We start from the raw sequence: 18,367 nt of genomic DNA, 5'->3' as shown, positions 1-18,367 counted from the left end.
CTTCTGAGAGATTTTTCTCATCAGCCTACTTAAAATAGCACCTCCCGCTCTCTAGTCCCTTCATTTTCTTCACAGCACCTGTCCCCACCTGAGCATCTCCATCTCCCGCCCCCCAACCAGAGCGTAAGTTCTATGAGGGCAGGGCTCCGTGGTGCTCACCACTGCGCACACCCAGCCTGGCAAATGCCTGTTGGACGAAATCGATAAATGACCTTCGGCTCAAGGCCACAGAGTCACTTCCAAGAACGCGCAAGCACATGGTCCACTTCAGGGGCCCCAGCATGACCCAGGATGGTTGGGCACGCACCCTCGGCAATACCTCTCCTAGCCGCGCCCCTCTTAGGAGACATACGGTAGCACTTCCGCCCTCGCTCAACTCTCGCTCAAATCTCGGGAAAGGAGGGGCGAGGGGGTTTGTGTCATCACCCTGCGCCCGCCTGCCCCGCGACGTGCCGGCGGCTGGCGCAGCCCTCCGCTCGCCCGGCCTCCCCCTCCCTGGTTCCGCGCTCTGGTTCCGCCATGGAATCCAACAAGGATGAAGCCGAGCGCTGTATTAGCATCGCCCTCAAGGCCATCCAGAGCAACCAGCCCGACCGGGCGCTCCGCTTCCTGGAGAAGGCGCAGCGGCTGTACCCGACGCCGCGAGTCCGCGGTGAGTGTGAAGAGCCGGAGAGGCAGAGGGGACATTAGAACTGATGGGGGGAATACGGGAACGGACCGAGGGGAGCAGTTGGAGGAGGGGGGAGGGGAGCTAGGCGCGGCTACGCCTGCGCACTGAGACGCGCGGGGGCCGCTGGGAGGTGTAGTCTTTGATTCCCACGCCTCTCCGGGACGCGGGACACCTGATGACAGGGGCGGCCGCGACTTCAAGTTTCGGGGTGTTTGTGGGACTCCGTGCGATTCAGAGTTCCCGAGGACGAGGGGCGCCGGCGGGCGAGGGGGGGCGAACTTAACCTGGAAGCCGAGTCGGACTACTTTTCCCAAGGGGCCATTCGGCGGCCCGGGGCCGGTCGGCGGCCTGGGAAATGTTACAGTTTAGCAAAATAAACAGAACTGCTCTGGCGGAGAGAATGGCTTCTGGGGCGGGAAGCGGGGCTTCTGGCCTCCGCACGGCCCGGGAGGGCGTCCTCCTGCCGTCCCTCCCTGGCATGTCTCGGGGCGCGGGCCGGGGAGCGCCCCCCCCCCCGAAACTGGAGCCTGCCCTTCCGCCGCCGCCCCTCCTGGACCCTCCTGGACCCTCTGCACCTGCTGCGAGGTGCGGGGCCTCCACCTGGGAGGGACCCGGGAGGTTGTCGCGACTACTCCGCCTCTCACGCCACCCAGGAACCCTCTTCTTCGTTAACCTAAGACTTCAGGGAAGCTCTTCGTAATACAAGCCCGAGAGGAGGAACGGGGGGTCCAGGGGCGGCCGCCTGCAGCCCAGGTCACGGCCCCAGGGTCCTGGGATCGAGCCGCGCTCGGCGGGGAGCCAGCTTCTCCCCCCCGCCCCCGCCCCTCCCCGCTCCTGCGCTCTCTTTCAGTCTCTCAAATAAATACAATCTTTTTTAAAAAAGAGTCCATTATGGGCAGCCCGGGTGGCTCAGCGGTTTAGCGCCGCCTTCAGCCCAGGGCCTGAACCTGGAGACCCGGGATCGAGTCCCATGTCGGGCTCCCTGCATGGAGCCTGTTTCTCCCTCTGCCTGTGTCTCTGCCCCCCCCCCCTCTCTCATTAATAAATAAATAAAATCTTAAAAAAAAAATACAGGGTTCATACCAGCAAGATAGTGTGTAGTAAGACCTGAGGTCAGAAGACCTGGGTTCTTATTCTGACTGCTACCATGTGATCTTCCTGAGCTTGGGTTTCCTTATCTGGAAAATTAGAGGGTTGGAGCAGCTAATGTAACAATCATACCATAGGGCCTCTCAGTTTAGAAAGCTCCTTGGAGGGGCGCCTGGCTGGACCAGTCCCTACTGCATGCCACTCTTGACCTCCGGGTTGTAAATTCAAGCCCCACAGTTGGGTGTAGAGATTACTTTTTAAAAAAATTTTAAATCTTAAAAAAAAAAAAAAAAAAAGAGGAAAGGTCTTTCAAATGCGCCTACTCACTTGAGCCTGCCCTACCAGGGAGGCAGAGCAAAGATCATTATCTTTGTTCTATAGATGAGGAAATATTTCAGAGGCAAGGGATTACACAGCTAGAAATTAGAAAGTTCTGTGGCTCTATAAACGTTTAGTAGAAGAATGAAATGAAGGAGCCGTCAGCCTCCTAACCTCCCTTGCCCATATGTGGGATTGAGAAAGGGGAATGTGGGGATCCCTGTGTGGCTCAGCAGTTTAGCGCCTGCCCCAAGTGATCCTGGGGTCCTGGGATGGAGTCCCTGCATGGAGCCTGCTTCTCCCTCTGCCTGTGTCTCTGCCTCTCTCTCTCTCTCTCTCTGTTTCTCATGAATAAGTAAAATCTTAAAAAGAGAGAGAGAAAGGGGAACACTGGCAGAAGAGGCCACCTGGAACACTCAGGTTTTCCTCCCTCCTGACTACAGGTTGATCTTTGGCCTATTTGCCTTCTCTTGGAAGGATTTCAGTCTGTATTTGCCAGGATTCCTGAGGTGACCCTCTCAAGGAGCTTCCCTATGCAATAAACCACACCCTGTGAGAGGAGAATGATGGGGTGGGGGCCCTACCAGTCTCAGAATCCTGTCTGATTCTGATGCCTCTGGGGGTTCAGGAGCCGGCAGATGGCAACTGCATGGTCTGTGGAGGTCTTCCTGTCAGCAGCCTCCTGGGCCAGTTTGGGGGCTTGGACTAGTGTCCTTCCTGGGGCTTAAGAAATGGAATTTGCTCAGGCCAAGTAGCCACCTGTATAACTGTCATATTCCCACTCTTCTGGAAAGACTGTATGCCTCATGCCTCTCTGTAACCTTCACCTTGTACCATCTGCAGCCCTGTACTGAGCTGACAAGGACCTGGGGTTAATGTAGGCCTGCGATAGAGAAATCTTGGTTTGGGGGGAAAAAAAAAAATATATATATATATATATATATACACACACACACACACACAAATACATACATACATATGTATGTATATATATATATATTAGGTAGTTATTTACACTTGCCGTTTGAGGTTTGAGCTCATTCCAGGTGCTCATTCAATGCAACAGACGTTTTTGTTTGTTTTATTTGCAAAGTCCTCTGCTTGGTGCTAAGTGGCGTGGCAGGATTGGTAAGACTTGATCCTTCACTTCAAGGAGCTTACAGTCTAGCGAAGGAGACAGAGTTATAGCAAAAAATAATACCACGGCCAAAGAAAAATTCAGCACGCTGTTAGATGCCGGGGGAATGAAGGATGGACGTGAGAGATCCAGCCCCTGCCCTCCATGGGTTCACGGTCTGCCTCTGGAGCAGAGTGCTGGGGATGCAGCTCTGAACTCTGAACTACCAGCAGTCTAGTGAGTGCCCTAGCAGGGACTGAAAAACCGGGGTAGATCGCAGTGAGGGAGAGCTTCAGGGAGGGAGACGGAAGCAGCATTTGAACTGCACTTTGGAGGCAGGGAGCAGACTTGGAGAAGGACAGACTGGGGATGGGAGGTTTGGGGGAGAGGATGGGGTGTGGCAAGATTTGGCAGCTGTGGCGGTGGAATGTGAGTATAGAGAGGATTGAGGCTGGAAAGTAGGCTGGGGCCAGATCGTGGAAATCCCTTCCTGCCGGACCAGGATATTCACTTTATTCTGTGAATAAAGTGAAAATGGTGAAAAGACCATTGAAGATGTTGATAGCAGGAATAAGATAAGGGTGCTGTTCTCAAAAGAGCACAGCGTGAAGGGTTAATGAGAGGGAAGAGAGACTGGAGTCAGAGAGTAGGTCAGGAGCCCTGAGCGCCTGAGATAAGGCATTCCAGGTGAGGGTCAGGTCATCGGAGAGGAGGCACCACACCTTATGTAAGAGATGTGTGCTGAGGAAAAATGGGGACATAGCCCTCCAGCCCAGTGTGACCAGGGAGAAAGCAGAGTTGAGGATGGTGACCGGGAAGAGATGGGGAGAGCGTGAGGTGCCGTGGGTGTCCGAAGGAGCTGTTAGCCCGGAGCTCAGGAGAGAACCAGGTTCCAGCTGAAAGTCTGGGATCGTGGGTTTGAGGGCGCTTGCTGGGGTCACCGTGGGAAGGTGCAGAACCGCTGCAGGCACTGCCCCGGGCGGCATCTGTCCTTAGCCAACAGGCAGAGACCCGGGCAGCAAGCAACCCGTGAGACGGAGCAACAGCAAGAAGCGGCGATCCCAGGAGAGGGCAGCAGCCAGGTGGCCATGGAGAGGGTGTCAGGGAGGTGGTGAGCAGCACGGTCAGGCCTCATGGGAGACGGGCAAGTCAAAAAATGAGAGGGCAGGATGGAGAGCACAGGCAGATGGGTCTAGGTGAAGTGGAGGGACAGACAGGAAAGGTCAGGGTGAGAGGGACTTCACAGTGAAAAGGCTATGAGGGGATTTCAGACTTGTGCCGCAGGAGGTGGGACCGAGGGCCGGACCCTTACACTGTGGGGTAGGAGCAGGGCCTAAGCGGGGAAGTCCTAGGGCAGGGCTAGTGGGGCCAGTCCGTCCCTGTCTGGGAGTTTCTGCCCAGCACCTGGCAGCCCACTGCGCTTTGCTTTTGCCTGAGGCTCAGCAACAGTGGTGGAAAACACCAGGGTTTTCAGGGGGCCGATGAGAACATCCTCAGTTTCCCCAGCCACAGAGAGAGGGTCAGCCTGGGTGATCTTGCAGCTCAGGCTGTCTCAGGGTCCTGGTGACGTCAGGAAGGCCCGAGCTGGACAGGCCAGTGTGTCGGGGAGGGACGATTGGTTGCCAGGGGATCCTGCTTTCAGGGTGTTGGAGTGAGAGGTGGCAGGCTGTCCGTGCGGGTCGTCCAGTCCGTCAGCCTTCCTGAGCACACTGTGCACTCAGCCGTCCCATTCACCGAATCTTATTCACCGGGCCTCAAAGCCACCCCGTGAGGGCAGAGGTCATGCCTTCACTGACGAGTTCCGTACGTGGCTGATTGGCAAAGGAGCCTGACTGTCCAGCTCTGCTCCGAGGCTCTTGCCCTCCGCGGGCCTTCCTTTCCTGACTCCCTTAGAGCACCACAGGTACATAGAGAGGGCCTGGAAACGAACAGGAACAGGTGACGCTTAACATTTGCTGAGTGTTGGGCTAAGTCCTTTATATGCATTTGCTTACTTACTCCTTCAGCGCTCTGGAGGGAGATACAGTTGTATGTGAAGACGCTAAATCAACTTGTCCAAGACGACCTTGCTAGCAAGCGGCCGGGCCAGCTCTGACCCCGGGTACTCTCACCCTCCAGTCTGGGTTTGAGGAGGGGCCACCGCTGGTGGCTCTGGCCTTAGAGATGGTCTCGTCTCTGCTTCAGCTGCCACCTCCCCCACTGCAGCTCTCGTTTCTTCCACCAAGTTCCCGTCTTTTTAGATGTCTGCCAGTGTTACTGCAAGGGGGCAGGGGCAGGATTTGAACCCAGCCTTGTCTGTCTCCCTCCAGAGTCCAGTTAAGCTGTTCTGTGTCATACTCTTTTGTGACATTTGCCTGCCAGCCACTTGCCATGAGGGACGTAACAGTGAGTCAGGATGAGACAGTCACGTCCCACAGGTCTGGCAGAGGGGTGTCCAGGCCATGAGACAGACCTACTTGACAGCAACCAGAAATCTTGATTTGCCAACTCAAGCAGAAACCTTCTGCGTGACCCAGACCACATTCATTCCCCTTTGGGCTCCCGTTCTGCAGTGTAAGGAAATTAGAGTGGCTGACTCCATGTAACTACCCTGAAGCTTCCAGAATATTCCATGAGAAGTACTAGAGCGAGTCCGTCCCATCTCCTGGCTGATGCTCCAATGTATCTGTAGCAGTTGAATGGATGGTCCTTAGGGTATAAGGGTCCAGCTCAGCCTGGACCACTGAGGCTTCCAGAGAAACTGAAATAAACTAGTCCTCTAAAAGCCCACCAAAGGGCGTCTGGAGGGCTCAATGAAGCGTCTGCCTTCGGCTCAGGTCATGATCCCGGGGTCCTGGGATGGAGCCCCAAGTCGGGCTCCCTGCTCAGTGGGAAGCCTGCTTCTCCCTCTCCCTCTGCTACTACCCCTACTTGTGCTCTTGCTCTCTCTCTTTCTCTATCAAATAAATAAATAAATAAAATCTTTATCTATTTATTTTTAAGATTTTATTTATTTGTTAATGAGAGGCAGAGAGAGAGAGATGCAGAGACACAGGCAGAGGGAGAAGCAGGCTCCATGCAGGGAGCCTGATGTGGGACTTGATCCCGGGACTCCAGGATCAGGCCCTGGGCTGAAGGCGGAGCTAAACCACTGAGCCCCCCGAGCTGCCCCAAATAAAATCTTTAAAATAAAATCAATCAATCAATCAAATAAAAGGCTCCCAAACCCAGCAAACCAGCTCTTCCCTCTGTCCCATCTTCATCAACATCTCTTCATCTTTTGTTTTCTTCTTTGACCATTCCCTCAGTGCCTGGCATGAGCCTGGCATCTGGGACAGCCTGAAATCTCATGGTGACATTTGGGTCCAGAGCCTGCTGAGGGCTGACCCTTACTTAGCCTTCGCAAGCCCCACCTGCTCGGGTCCCCTCCCCATCAGCCAGTTCATCAGCGTGTGTCCTAATATCAGTAGCTACTCATTTTGCACTTTCACTCTGTCAGTGTCTGTGCCAGGTACTCACCTGTGGGTCTCGTTTCATCCTCATACACCCCATCACCCATTACTGAGGTTCAGACAGATTTTATATTTTTTATCGGCCAGGGCTGAACTGCTAGGAAATGAGTGAGCTGAGATTTGAACCCAGGTCTTTCTAAATTGAACTCCTCTTCTCTATTTGGAATGACGGCGCTGGAAGGGGTCCCCCATGCCAGATGCCAGACTTAGGCAGTCGGGATAGCATAGTGGACATCCAGGCGTTACGTCCTGCCTGCCCAGCTTGTGCAGCCCTGCGCCAGCGGATCAAACATCCAGCCCTCTTTTTTACCGTGGGGATGGTGGTAGTAAAACCTCCCTCTCAGGCCACTGTCCGGATTAAGTGAACTAGTACACACGGAGCACCGTGTCCAGGCCTGCCTAACTATGGTGAGCACCCATTATGATCACTCCTCCCAGCGCGTACTCTTCGGGTTTGCTACAGAGGCCTCTGCCTCCCTCACGCAAGGCAAGCTTGATTGTCCGCTCCTTTCCCAGTGAGATCCCGTGAACTTGCTGCACCTAGGACAGCAGTGGCTCAGGGCACAGTGCCACTTGAGTCTCCGTGTTCTGCTCCCAGCAAGCCCTGCTCCTGGCCTCCTGTGTGAGCCCCAGGTATGTTGCTTTAGAGGGTGTCCACCACCCATCCAGGGCCTTGAGTCCAGCAGGCTCCTGGCGTGTTGGAAAGAAACCAGGGACCAGCCGGGGGCACTGCTGTCCTCCCTCAGTACAATGTCCTGGGTTCCTGCTGTGGTTCAGGTGCCTGGCTTCCCAGGGCACCGTACCCCAGGCACACCTAGGGTTTCCAGAACTGGTTTTGCGCCTGGAATAAATGGACACAGGGAACCTCTGCCAGAGATTTGGGCTCTTCCTGATTGGCAGGAACCACAGGCTTAGGTTTGAGTAACTGGGACGCTATCTGAGGGTAACAGCCAATGTCCTGTGTAGACTCTGAACATTGAAGTAGGGTGTTTGACGTGGGCAGCCACTTGAAAAATGTAAAGAAGAGCAAGTAATGGAAAAGATCTTTATCCTGAGTCTCCTACCATCTCCCGCTCCCTGGGGCAGACGCATTGCCTCCATTCCCCTTCACAGCTAAGTGAAAACTGCCAGGAGGCCTTTCCTGCCAATCCCAGCTGAAACACATGGTCCTGCTAAGTGGGGTCCCCACTGAGATGGGCAGAGTGCTTTGGCCATCTCAACACTTAACAAAGGCTGTTAAACACAATACTCTGGGATTTTTATTTTATTTTATTATAAGATTTATTTATTTACTCATGAGAGACACAGAGAGAGAGGCAGAGACACAGGCAGAGGGAGAAGCAGGCTCCATGCAGGGAGCCTGATGTGGGACTCGATCCTGGAGCCCGGGATCACACCCTGAGCCGAAGGCAGACGCTCAACCACTGAGCCACCCAGGTGTTCCCAACTCTGGGATTTTTAAAACCTGAAGGATTGATGTATGTTTTTATGCAGAGTTTTAAATTAACCCATATCCAGGGGCGCATGACTGGCTAAGTTGGTAGAGTGTGCAACTCTTGATCTAGGGGTTGTAAGTTCGAGCCCTACATTAGATGTAGAGATTATTTTGAAACAAAACCTTAGGGGTGCCTGGGTGGCTCAGTTGGTTAAATGTCTACCTTCGGCTTAGGTCATGACCCCAGGGTCCTATGTGGGGATCCTGGCATCTGGCATGGGGAGCCCCTTCCAGCACAGTCGTTCCAAATAGAGAAGAGGAGTTCAATTTAGAAAGACCTGGGTTCAAATCTCAGCTCACTCACTTCCTAGCAGTACAGCCCTGGCTGATAAAAAAAAAAAAAATCTGTCTGAACCTCAGTAATGGGTGATGGGGTGTATGAGGACGAAATGAAACCCAGGGTAAGCACCTGGCCCAGAAACTGAATGTGGTTCGAGCCCTGCATTGGTTTGGAGTCTGCTTTTCATTCTCCCTCTGAGTTCTCTCAAATACATAAAATCCTAAAAAGAAAAAAAGATTTAAACTAACCTATACCCTGACAACTCCTAAGACATGTGGATCCTGTGGAGCAGGCAACTATCCCACTGGCACCCCACTTCCCCACTCTGGCCCAGGCCCAAGTCAGGGAGGGAGCTAGTGGCTTTGCTGGGAGAAGAGGCAGGTGGGATGTGGGGGTGGGGTGGGGGGAGTCCTGGCCTCTCCCAGGACCAGGCGGCCCCCTCGGCTATGGCCCGTGGCCTTGTTGGAGCAGGAGCCCTGAGTGCTTTGCTTGCCTTGCACAGCCCTGATCGAGTCCCTCAACCAGAAGCCACAGTCTGCCAGTGACCGTCCCTCACCCACAGACACGACCCACAGGAAAGCTGGTGGGACCGACGCCCCCTCGGCCAACGGAGAAGCTGGAGGAGGAGAGAGCACCAAAGGCTACACCGCAGAGCAAGTAGCAGCAGTGAAAAGGTAGAGGGGCTGGAGCCTGGTGCTGTTGGGAAGTTTTCAGATCCAGAGAAGGCTTCCTGCAGCCTGTCCCCCACTCACTCTGCCTGTAGTCTGGGTGGGCCCTGGGAGAGTCCTGAGGATGGAGGAGGTCCAGCCGGGCAGGCTCACCAGGCCCGGGAATGCAGTGTGGGAATCGGGCCTGTGCGGGCCCCTCCCGCCAAGACAACCCACAGCAGAGGCTGGAAATGCTGACTCCCCCGCTGGCTTCCTCTGCTGCTGGCCCGGCGAGGCCCAGCCTCTTTACACAGCCCTGTTTATCAGAGATAGCGCTTGGGCTCCCCTTCCAGCCTCTCCCCCGCCCCTAACAAAGACCCTTTCAGACCAGAGCCTGTGGAGCACAGAATGGAGCCAAGAGACAATTAGCCCTCCAGGGCGTGAGCCAGCTCTGCACGGACATTGACCGTCCTTCTGAGGTGGCCTCTGTCCTTCTGAGATGGCCTCTGGCGAGGATGCTGTTAGCAGGGGGAAGTGGTTCCTGGCCTGAAACACAGCAGCCCCCCCTCTGAAATCCGAAATGTATTCCAGGTGTTTCCACTGGGCCCTACCCAGCTCCCCATCCCAGATGGAGCTTTCCAAGGCTCCCCCATCCCTGAGGCCTGACAGCTCACCTAGAGGAGCCGTCAGCCGTGCCCTGCTGGCCGCCTGAGCCTGCTCAGAGCTGTGCGCCCACACTGCACGGCCCTCGCCCCCCCTCACCTCACGATCCTGGGCCCTCTACCCCCTCCCCCAGGGTCAAGCAGTGTAAAGATTACTATGAGATCCTGGGGGTGAGCAGAGGAGCCTCCGACGAGGACCTGAAGAAGGCCTACCGCAAGCTGGCCCTCAAGTTCCACCCGGACAAGAACCACGCGCCCGGGGCCACTGAGGCTTTCAAAGGTGAGCCAGCCTTCGTTTCCTGCCGGAGAATATATATATTTTTTTTATCTCTTGCCCTTGAGAAGGAATAAGGGTCCCAGACAACTTTTCCAGGAAGTGGCCTTGGACCCAAGTCCCCTGGGCTCCGGAGCAGCCGCCTAGAAAGAAAGTCCTAGCAGTCACCTCCAGCCTACAGAGTCTGTCAGAGCTCAGATAAGACCACCCCCGCCTCCCCTTCCTCTACATCCCCCAGGAATTACAGGAGGGGAGCTGAGCAAGAGAGGACCACTCGCTTCTCCAAGGTCACGTAATTGTAGACCGGAAGCAGGCCTCCTGACTCGCATGCATGCCCCCATCTTGGGATCTGGGTAGCAGTTTCCCTGTGCTGAGGGGCCAGGTAGCCTCAGGTCAGTGGCCTCATGGTCACCAGCAGCCACAGCCAGTCCTGTACCACACACACACACTCACACACAACACACACTCACATGAGGTGGTGACCACAGCCAAGAAGGGAGCCTGTGGTGGAGCAGATGGCAGTGCTGACCTCTACGACCTGGGGTGCCGTGTCCCTGGGCCCCCCCAAGTTACTCCGTAGCAGGCTGCTTGGGGTTGGTCCTGCAGACGTCATCCCACTGCTGCCTGTCAGCCAGCCCCAGACAGAGAAGGTGAATAGGACTAGGTAGGCGAGGTGGCCATGGCTGATGCTCCAGCCCCGGCTTCTGCCTGCAGCCTGCACAACAGGCACAGAGAGGCCAGATCTAGCCCTGGGGCCTTGTCAGAATGGCCAGAAGAGGGGGGGATCTCCTTATTCTCATGGGTTGCAGGTTGCAGATTCAGCTTTGACCCACTTCTCTGAGAGAGTGAGCTGCCTGAGGAGGGCCTGGAGCTGGGTCCTTGAAGCACAGGTCTCCTACCTGGGGAGCTCTAATGAGGAGACCCTGGAGCCAAGCCAAGGAACAGCAGCTGAGACCTGGACCAGGGAGGAGAGGGCTCGTCAGGCCCTACTACATTCTGTGGGGCAGAATGTGGAGAAGTTTTGACTAGAACTTGGCGATTTGGCCCTTCCAGGCAATTGCTCGAGGAGTAACTAAGATAAAGCCCATAAAGGACCTGGGGTATAGAAAAGGGTGGGTCATCGTCATGAGATGGAGAGCAGGAGCCTGAGTGTTAATCCTTCACCCGGCCCAGACTGCCTCGATCCCCTCAGGTATTCCTGCCTGCCCCGCTCTCTACATGGGCCCAACAGCCAAACCTCCCCCTGGCCCCAAGGACTCCCACTTCCTAAAGCACCACTTGAGTACCTGAAGGAAGGGAGCTCTTGGCTGCCGAAGCCTCCACCTGCATGCCCTGTGTCTTCAAGCTTGGCTGACTTACACCTCTTTTCTAGCCATTGGCACAGCATATGCAGTACTTAGTAACCCAGAGAAAAGGAAGCAATATGACCAGTTTGGTGATGACAAGAGCCAGGCAGCCCGACATGGCCATGGACATGGGGACTTCCACCGTGGCTTTGAGGCTGACATCTCCCCGGAGGACCTCTTCAACATGTTCTTTGGCGGTGGCTTCCCGTCTAGTAAGTACCCTGCCCTCCCCACAGCCAGGCCCCCCCCGGGGGGGGGGGGAAGGTGATGGTGGAAGACTGGATGCCGGCCATTCCCTTCCCTGGCAGCCCCGCCCCCTGACTCAGTCCCTCTGACCTCCAGGTAACGTCCACGTCTACAGCAACGGCCGCATGCGCTATACCTACCAGCAAAGGCAGGACCGCAGGGAGAACCAGGGTGACGTGAGTGAGGAAGGCACTGGGGAAAGCAGGGGAGGGCGCCAGGCCCCACCCAGGGTGCAGGGCCTGAAAGGGGAGTGACATCCCCAGCTGGCCATTCTTGGGGTGGGGGGCAGTGTCCCCACAATTCTCAGTCAAGGAGCCATCATTGGGCAACCCCTTGCCATTCAGCTGAGCGACACCAGAGGGAGCCACACTCCACAGTGCCGCCCAGAAGGAGTGGGGAATTGGTGGCCTCTGTCAGGGAATGTCCTGCAGAAGCTTCTCCACCTACAGACAGGTTTGTGTGAGAATGGCCTTTGTGGTCCACTGGTTCATAAGGCCACACTGACATTTTCCAAGCAATGGGAAGTGAAAGAATTGTAAAGGATAACAAAGGTTGACTCTTCTTGTTTCTTTCCAGTACTCTTTGAAAATATATACAAGACCTATAACCAGACAGTACTTCAAAAGCATTTTGAATGCTACAGGTTAAAGAACAGCTAACTGACCAACATTAAAATTCTGTGGACGATTTCAGAGCATTTAAAATTGTGGCAGGCAGAGGGATACTCCTCTGCTCTGTCAGCGTGGCCTCAGGTTTTTATTTATTCGTTTGTTTAAAACCGTGTGTGTATGTGTATTGAACATACAGAAGAGTTTTTTAAATCACAAATTATCACCCAGTGCACAAATTTGTTTTTATTTACAATTTTTTAACTGGCTATTTTTAAATTGGTATATAGTGAAAACAGTCCTCCAGCCCTGCCTGCCAGTCTCCTGGAGGCAGCCACTTTTGCTCATGTTTTTGTTATTCTCTGACAGTAAACACCTGCCTACATGGCATCCTCTTCCTGTATTTAATACCAGTTGCCGTTTTGTTTTCATCTGGAGGAACTGGCAGGTGGAGGAGTTTCTGTATTTTGAGGGGCCCATGGGAGGGGGGAGGAGAGAGTAGCATCATGGCCTATTTGTGTGGCAGCTGCCTCCTGCTGCCCCGGGCTCCTTCGTGCCAGGGAAGCTGGGTGATTGTGGCTGACGCTGGCCTTGGGTGACCAGTGGCTCTTCCCTCCAGGGCGGGCTGGGGGTGTTTGTTCAGCTGATGCCCATCCTCATCCTGATCCTCGTGTCGGCTCTCAGCCAGCTCATGGTCTCCAGCCCCCCGTACAGCCTGAGCCCAAGGCCGTGAGTACTTGCAGCTAGGGACGGGGCTAGGGTGGTGGGTGGACAGGGCCTTGGGATTCTCAACCCCCATCAGAGGCCTTCCTTCCTATCCTGTGGGTCCTTAATCACAATTCAGATATCTGGCTTGGAATCAAGAACATATGCTTTCCCTGTTGAGCGTAGGTTCTTGATCTTTTAGGATCACAGTCCACTAAAGAAATGCGATGAAAACTGCAGATCTTTTCCCTTGAACATTGCACATGCACACAATTTTGCACATAATTTCACAGGCGTCATGCCCACTCCCCCACCCCCTTGAGGGGGTGACCTTATCTGCTGACCTTGAGGTAAGAACCTCTGCTCTTAAGTTCTGGTCGGGGGCCTAGAGGCCATGGAGAGAATAGAGGCTCTAGACTCAGACAAAGCAGAGGTAGCTTTGCATCCCAGCTCAACTATTAACTAAGCAGCTGTGTGATCCGGGACAAGTTACACAACTTCTCTGAGCTTGAGTTCCCCATCTATGCAATGGGAATAACGGCATCTATCTTCTTGTGAAAATTCATTGAATAATATACATAAAATGCCAGGCTCAGGGCACCTGGCTGGCTCATTCAGTGGAGCATGCAACTCTTGATCTCAGGGTCTTGAGTTCAAGCCCCACTTTGGGTATAGAGATTACTTTAAAATAAATAAAATTTTTTGTTAAACAACACCGGGTTTGTTAGAAATACTCAACAGTATTTGTTGAATGGATGTATGGTCTCAGCTGCCAGTAGTGTGCAACTAGGGCAAATTATTTCGCCTTTCAAGGTATCAGCTCCCCTCACATATTTCCAGCACCTGGCATACCCTAGCGGGCGCTCAGGTCCTATTGGGGGGAGCTCTCTGCTCCCCAGACCACCCAGCCCTTCCCCGGGAGCCTGGCAGCCTTCCTCTCGGCCAGCAGGGGGCAGAGTCGGGCTTCCGGAGCCACACTGGCCTCCGGGCTCTCTGGCCTGTTGCCAGCCCTTTGCTGTGCAGCTGGAGGAGGCAGCAGAGGGCAGGTAGCGGCTGCTCCTCCCCCCACCCCCCAGCACTGCCTTCCGTCTGCTGTGCTGCGTGTCCAGGCTCTTCCACAGCCTGCAGAGCCTGTAGTTGGAGCTGGAAGGTGGGACCAAGAGCTGGAAGGCCACAACTCCTTGGAGTCCTTCTGTTGTGTTGTTCCTAAGCCTCTTAACTCCAGACTGGGGGTTCCTGGGTAGGCAGGCAGGCCCCGGGCAGCAATCGACTTAGGGGAGGAATGCGGACATGGAGGCAGAGAGAGCCCAGCCTCCCCTCCTGCGCCGACCAGGGCCTCTCACAAAGGGGCTTCTCCCCACAGGCAGCGTGGTAAGCAGATGGCCTGGGAAGGGGTGGCCGTAGTCTGCACCACCTGGCGTGGGGGGGGCACCTGCAGTTCCTGCAGACCCTCATTTTGGGTGTTGTGCAAGTTCCTGCTCTAGTTGCAAAGGAAGCAAGTCCTCCTGTGGCCTGTGCTGTACCTCCCGTTGGGGGGACCTGTCATCCTTAGAGCCGCCCTGGACCTGGGGACCTGTGCCCACTTTGTGCCTGATGTGTTTCTGGCCAGGTCAGTGGGCCATGTCCACAGGCGGATCACTGACCACCTGAATGTCGTCTACTACGTGGCAGACAGCTTCTCTAAGGAGTACACAGGCTCCAGCCTCAAAACAGTTGAACGGAACGTGGAAGACGATTATATCGCCAACCTCCGAAACAACTGCTGGAAGGAGAAGCAGCAAAGTGAGTGTGTGGGTGTCGCGGGGACAGAGCCTGAGAGCAGGAGGAGAGAGCCCTGCTCACGGGGATTTGTGGGGCCCAGCGCCTGGTGCTGCTGTGTACCAGCCACCTCCCAGTCAGAAGCGGGACCCCACCCTGCTTCCCTGGGGCTGGGAGCCTGGGGCCATCTGGAGGTTTCCTCCAGGTTCCCGTAAATCACTGCTATCAGCCTGAGTCTGGCTGCCAGAGGTGAGTATGTCGAGACAGATTGGAGCACGTGTCCTGGCCACCTAGGGATCAGGCGTCCAGCTCTATCTGTGGGACCCTAGGGCAGTCAAGCCAGGATGGCAGGGTCTTGCCCTCTCACAAGTTGGGACCATAAACTTTGCTGTCCAGGGTCTTTCCTGAAGGGAGGCCAGCTCTGCCCCAGCTCCAGGGCCTGTGACAGGCTTTCTCCCACGCCCACGGGCTGGCAGGTGCTCCAGTGGCCTGTGGGAGATACCAGGCGCACCCTAACTCTGCCCCATTGCTTTGCAGAGGAAGGCTTGCTGTACCGGGCCCGCTACTTCGGTGACACAGATATGTACCACAAAGCACAGCGGATGGGCACCCCGAGCTGTAGCCGACTGTCAGAGGTGCAGGCCTCCCTGCATGGATAGTCCTGGGCCGGCCACGCCACCGAGGTCCAAGTATGAGCCAGGGCCTCCTCTGCCCTGCAACTCCTGGCAGCTCCGGCCCTGGTCATAAGGCAGAGCAGGGTGGGAGGGAGAGAGGGAAACAGCCTGTTGATGACGGCACAGACTGCTTGTCCCCAGCCTGACCTCCAGCCTGCAGAGCTGGGGCAGCTCTAGGGTGCGCTCAGAAACCAAGGTCTGTTTCGGGCCTCCAGTGCTACTGTCTACGCCACCCCCAAGCCCCTGGCCCTGGGAATGTGGGGTGCCCAAGAGCCAGGCAGAAGGGGCAACTCAAGGCCACTGCTGAGGGCCATGCGTGCTTCCCTGGTCTCATCCAGCCACCGAGTCACCACGGCCCTTCCCCAGGTACAACAGACTGGTGTCTGTGCTCTGCTATTGAGGCCACCAAGGATTACTGGTCCCAAGATAGCCCCCCCACACACACTCCCCACCGGACATCAGGAAGTGAGAATAGGGAGGCCAAGGTCCCATCCTCTTCTCGGCCCTTCTAGGCAGGAGGAAAAGGAACAAGGTTGGAAGGGCAGCCCCACAGTGGGTCGGGGAGGGAGCCAGCGGCCTGGGAGCGGGAGAGGCGGTGTCCCCTGACCACTCGCCCTCTGCTGGAATCAGGGACTCTGTCAAGTGCCAGTGTACCTGGCAGCCTGGAAGCCACTGCGTGGGCCTGCCCGGGCATCTCACCTGTGGTCCAAGGAAGAGAACGGATGTCATGAGTTTAGGATTGAACACAGATGGGGAGGGGGTGGTGGTGTGCAGGTCGCTGGTAGCAGGCTCCCGCCGCCTCTACCCCTGCGTGTGGGTCACAGCTCCGCTCTCAGGACGTGCCGACCGGGAGAGACTGGGCCGCCCGGGGCGCGTAGGCAGAGCCGGTCAAGTTCTCCTGTCGGTACCTGCCCATCCATCCTGTGCCTGTGGCCCCCTTGGCCAGGGTCCGCCCGCCAGCGCCCCCGGGGCGACGCAGTGCAGGAGGGAGACAGGCTGGGGCTGGGGCTGGGGCGGGCAGGACGCAGCCGGGAGGCCGGGTTGCGTAGGCTGAGCTAGAGGCCCAGGGCCGCGACTGCCCGGCTAACTGTTCACTCTCCTCCCCAGACCATGAAATCCCTGGAGAATTTTTGGTGACATGCACTGAGCCAAGGTGATGGACTGTATATTTAAGGAAAGACATAAAAAGAAAAAAAATTAAAATGGAATTGGAGGCCGAACGCCGCACCGCTGCCCTCTCTCTCACCCGGTAAATGCCGAGAGCTCTTAGGACAGGAAAACCTGCCGGGGGCTGCTTCCCTTCCTCCGGGCTGGCCGGGCTGGCCGAGGCAGCCTCCACTCGGCTCTCTCCTAGGATACGGAAACCATGGCAACGGAAGTAGAATGTGAAACTTGGAGCAACGTCTGTGGAAAGGGCTGGGGGAGGGGGCGCCCAACTGCCTTCCTCCCCCGCCCCCCCCAGCCACCACCAGTCACCTCCACGGAAGCCCGTCAGAGGCGTTGGCCGAGGATGGGAGGAGGAGGAACGAGAACTCTCCATAGAATGTAATTTATAGAGCATAGATATGTGTGTATATATATATATATATCTATTTATATGTAAATAGCATATATAAAGATATATATATATATATATATAGTCTACTTTTTAAACTCTGCAGGGATTTGGTTAAGTTGTTTAGCTGATTTCTTCCCTGTTCTAGAAAACGAGGCCTGTCTGAGGAAGGTAACTTGGTCCCTCAAAGGCTAGACGTTGGCCATAGCGGACAGCCCGAAGGGAAGTCGGGTCGTAGCTTTCAACGTTCCCCTCAACCCCAGCCTGCTTTTGATGGCGGCGGTAATCATGATAGCCTAAGTCTGTAGGGAACTCAGAGGTGCCAGGTTTCTGACGAAGCTGGAGGGGAGCCGACTTTCAGGGGAGAAAGTGCCCCTAGGGCCAGGCACCCCGTCAGTATCCAGTTGTGGTAGAGGCCCCGGGCCGCCCGCGGCGTGAGACCACCCACCGCAGCCCTGGTCAGCTCAGGTGGGCTCTGGGTCCCAGAGCCCGGGAGCCTTCTGCACACCCCGCCACAGAGGACAAGGTTAGGGAGGGGGCCCGAGTGCTGCCCAGCCACCTGCCCCCCTCAGTCCCAAAGTGGGTTTTGCCTTATAGATGCCACAGGGCACAGCTCCACGTTGTTGCCACTGGTTTTTCCCAAGTCAGGCACCAAGGACTCCAGACGGTTCTTCCTCCAAGAGCCAGCCGGGTGATGCCCAAGACCCTGGGGCAGCAGCCGCCTCCTGAAGAAAGTCGGGGCCCGTGGGCACCTCTGTCTCCGCCCTCCGTGGACATGATGCCACCCGGCCTTCTGTTGCACTTTGGACAAAGGCTGCACCTTGCGAAGGGTTTTCTTACACTCACCTGGAAGTGAGGATTTTTTCTCACAACAGCAGTTGCTGCCAGGGGAAGGGAGGGAGGTTTTATTTATTCCCACAGTTTCTACTGGGCCTTTTGGAATTACCGTTTCTCCCAAATTTTCCTCTGGCAGCGGGTGTCACTGAGCCTGCCATCTTCCAAAGCCTTACTTCCCCAAGCTGCCAGCCAGGAGGTGACAACCATCCTCCCAGAGTATCTCTTGGCTCTTTTTTTTTTTTTTTTTTATAATCCACCCCCCCCCCCCCCCGAATAAGAATAAGATTCTTGCTGGGAAAGGAAGCTTGGTAAAGAAATGTCAGATGTGATCTTTGAACGTGATCCTACCCTGTGATGCAGCAGCCACCCCGGCCCAGAGAGATGAGAAGAGCTGGACGTGGGCGAGAGCGCCCCACCCGTGGTGGCTCTGGTGCTCTGCCCCCACCATCCCTACCATCTGGTCTTGGTAGATGTCCTTAGGTGGGCTGACCCATGTGCAATAAGAACATAGATCCTAAAGGATCCCCCGAGAAGCTGTATTTCTTGAATTAGAATTCTGAAATTGTACATCTATAAATATATGTTTATTATGTGA

General features: G+C 55.6%; 1 protein-coding gene and 1 long non-coding RNA gene across 9 annotated transcripts in view; one reads left to right on the top strand and one right to left on the bottom strand.

Moving 5' to 3' along the window:
* Nucleotides 1-979, bottom strand: part of LOC140632001 (uncharacterized) — a 19,168-nt gene extending 18,189 nt beyond the window's left edge. The window contains exon 1 of the long non-coding RNA XR_012029517.1: nt 160-979. This is a non-coding gene — a long non-coding RNA (uncharacterized lncRNA). The remainder of the gene's footprint in view (nt 1-159) is intronic.
* On the top strand, nt 407-18,367 carry DNAJB12 (DnaJ heat shock protein family (Hsp40) member B12). 8 transcript variants are annotated; one of them, XM_072823529.1, is made up of 11 exons: nt 408-652; nt 8,963-9,134; nt 9,904-10,049; nt 11,416-11,601; nt 11,732-11,811; nt 12,863-12,972; nt 14,558-14,730; nt 15,244-15,341; nt 16,488-16,925; nt 17,042-17,106; nt 17,584-18,367. In XM_072823529.1, exons 1-9 carry the CDS (start codon nt 520-522, stop codon nt 16,515-16,517), a joined length of 1,128 nt encoding a protein of 375 aa, XP_072679630.1. In that variant the 5' UTR covers nt 408-519; the 3' UTR covers nt 16,518-16,925; nt 17,042-17,106; nt 17,584-18,367. The 8 variants fall into 8 exon arrangements, with proteins under 8 accessions (XP_072679633.1, XP_072679630.1, XP_072679629.1 ...); XM_072823528.1 differs by having other exon boundaries at nt 17,580-18,367; XM_072823527.1 differs by lacking the exon at nt 17,042-17,106.

Source organism: Canis lupus, chromosome 4 (assembly GCF_048164855.1).
Source record: "Canis lupus baileyi chromosome 4, mCanLup2.hap1, whole genome shotgun sequence".
In the NCBI taxonomy this organism is placed as follows: domain Eukaryota; kingdom Metazoa; phylum Chordata; class Mammalia; order Carnivora; family Canidae; genus Canis; species Canis lupus.
This window is presented reverse-complemented; position numbering and strand designations above follow the sequence as displayed.

Excerpts from the sequence above, each read along its gene's own strand:
- DNAJB12 (XM_072823527.1), top strand. The coding sequence starts at position 520 with ATGGAATCCAACAAGGATGAAGCCGAGCGCTGTATTAGCATCGCCCTC. Across the intron at positions 11,602-11,731 it reads TGGCGGTGGCTTCCCGTCTA|GTAACGTCCACGTCTACAGC; the intron begins GTAAGTACCCTG and ends TCTGACCTCCAG. Across the intron at positions 11,812-12,862 it reads GCAGGGAGAACCAGGGTGAC|GGCGGGCTGGGGGTGTTTGT; the intron begins GTGAGTGAGGAA and ends TCTTCCCTCCAG.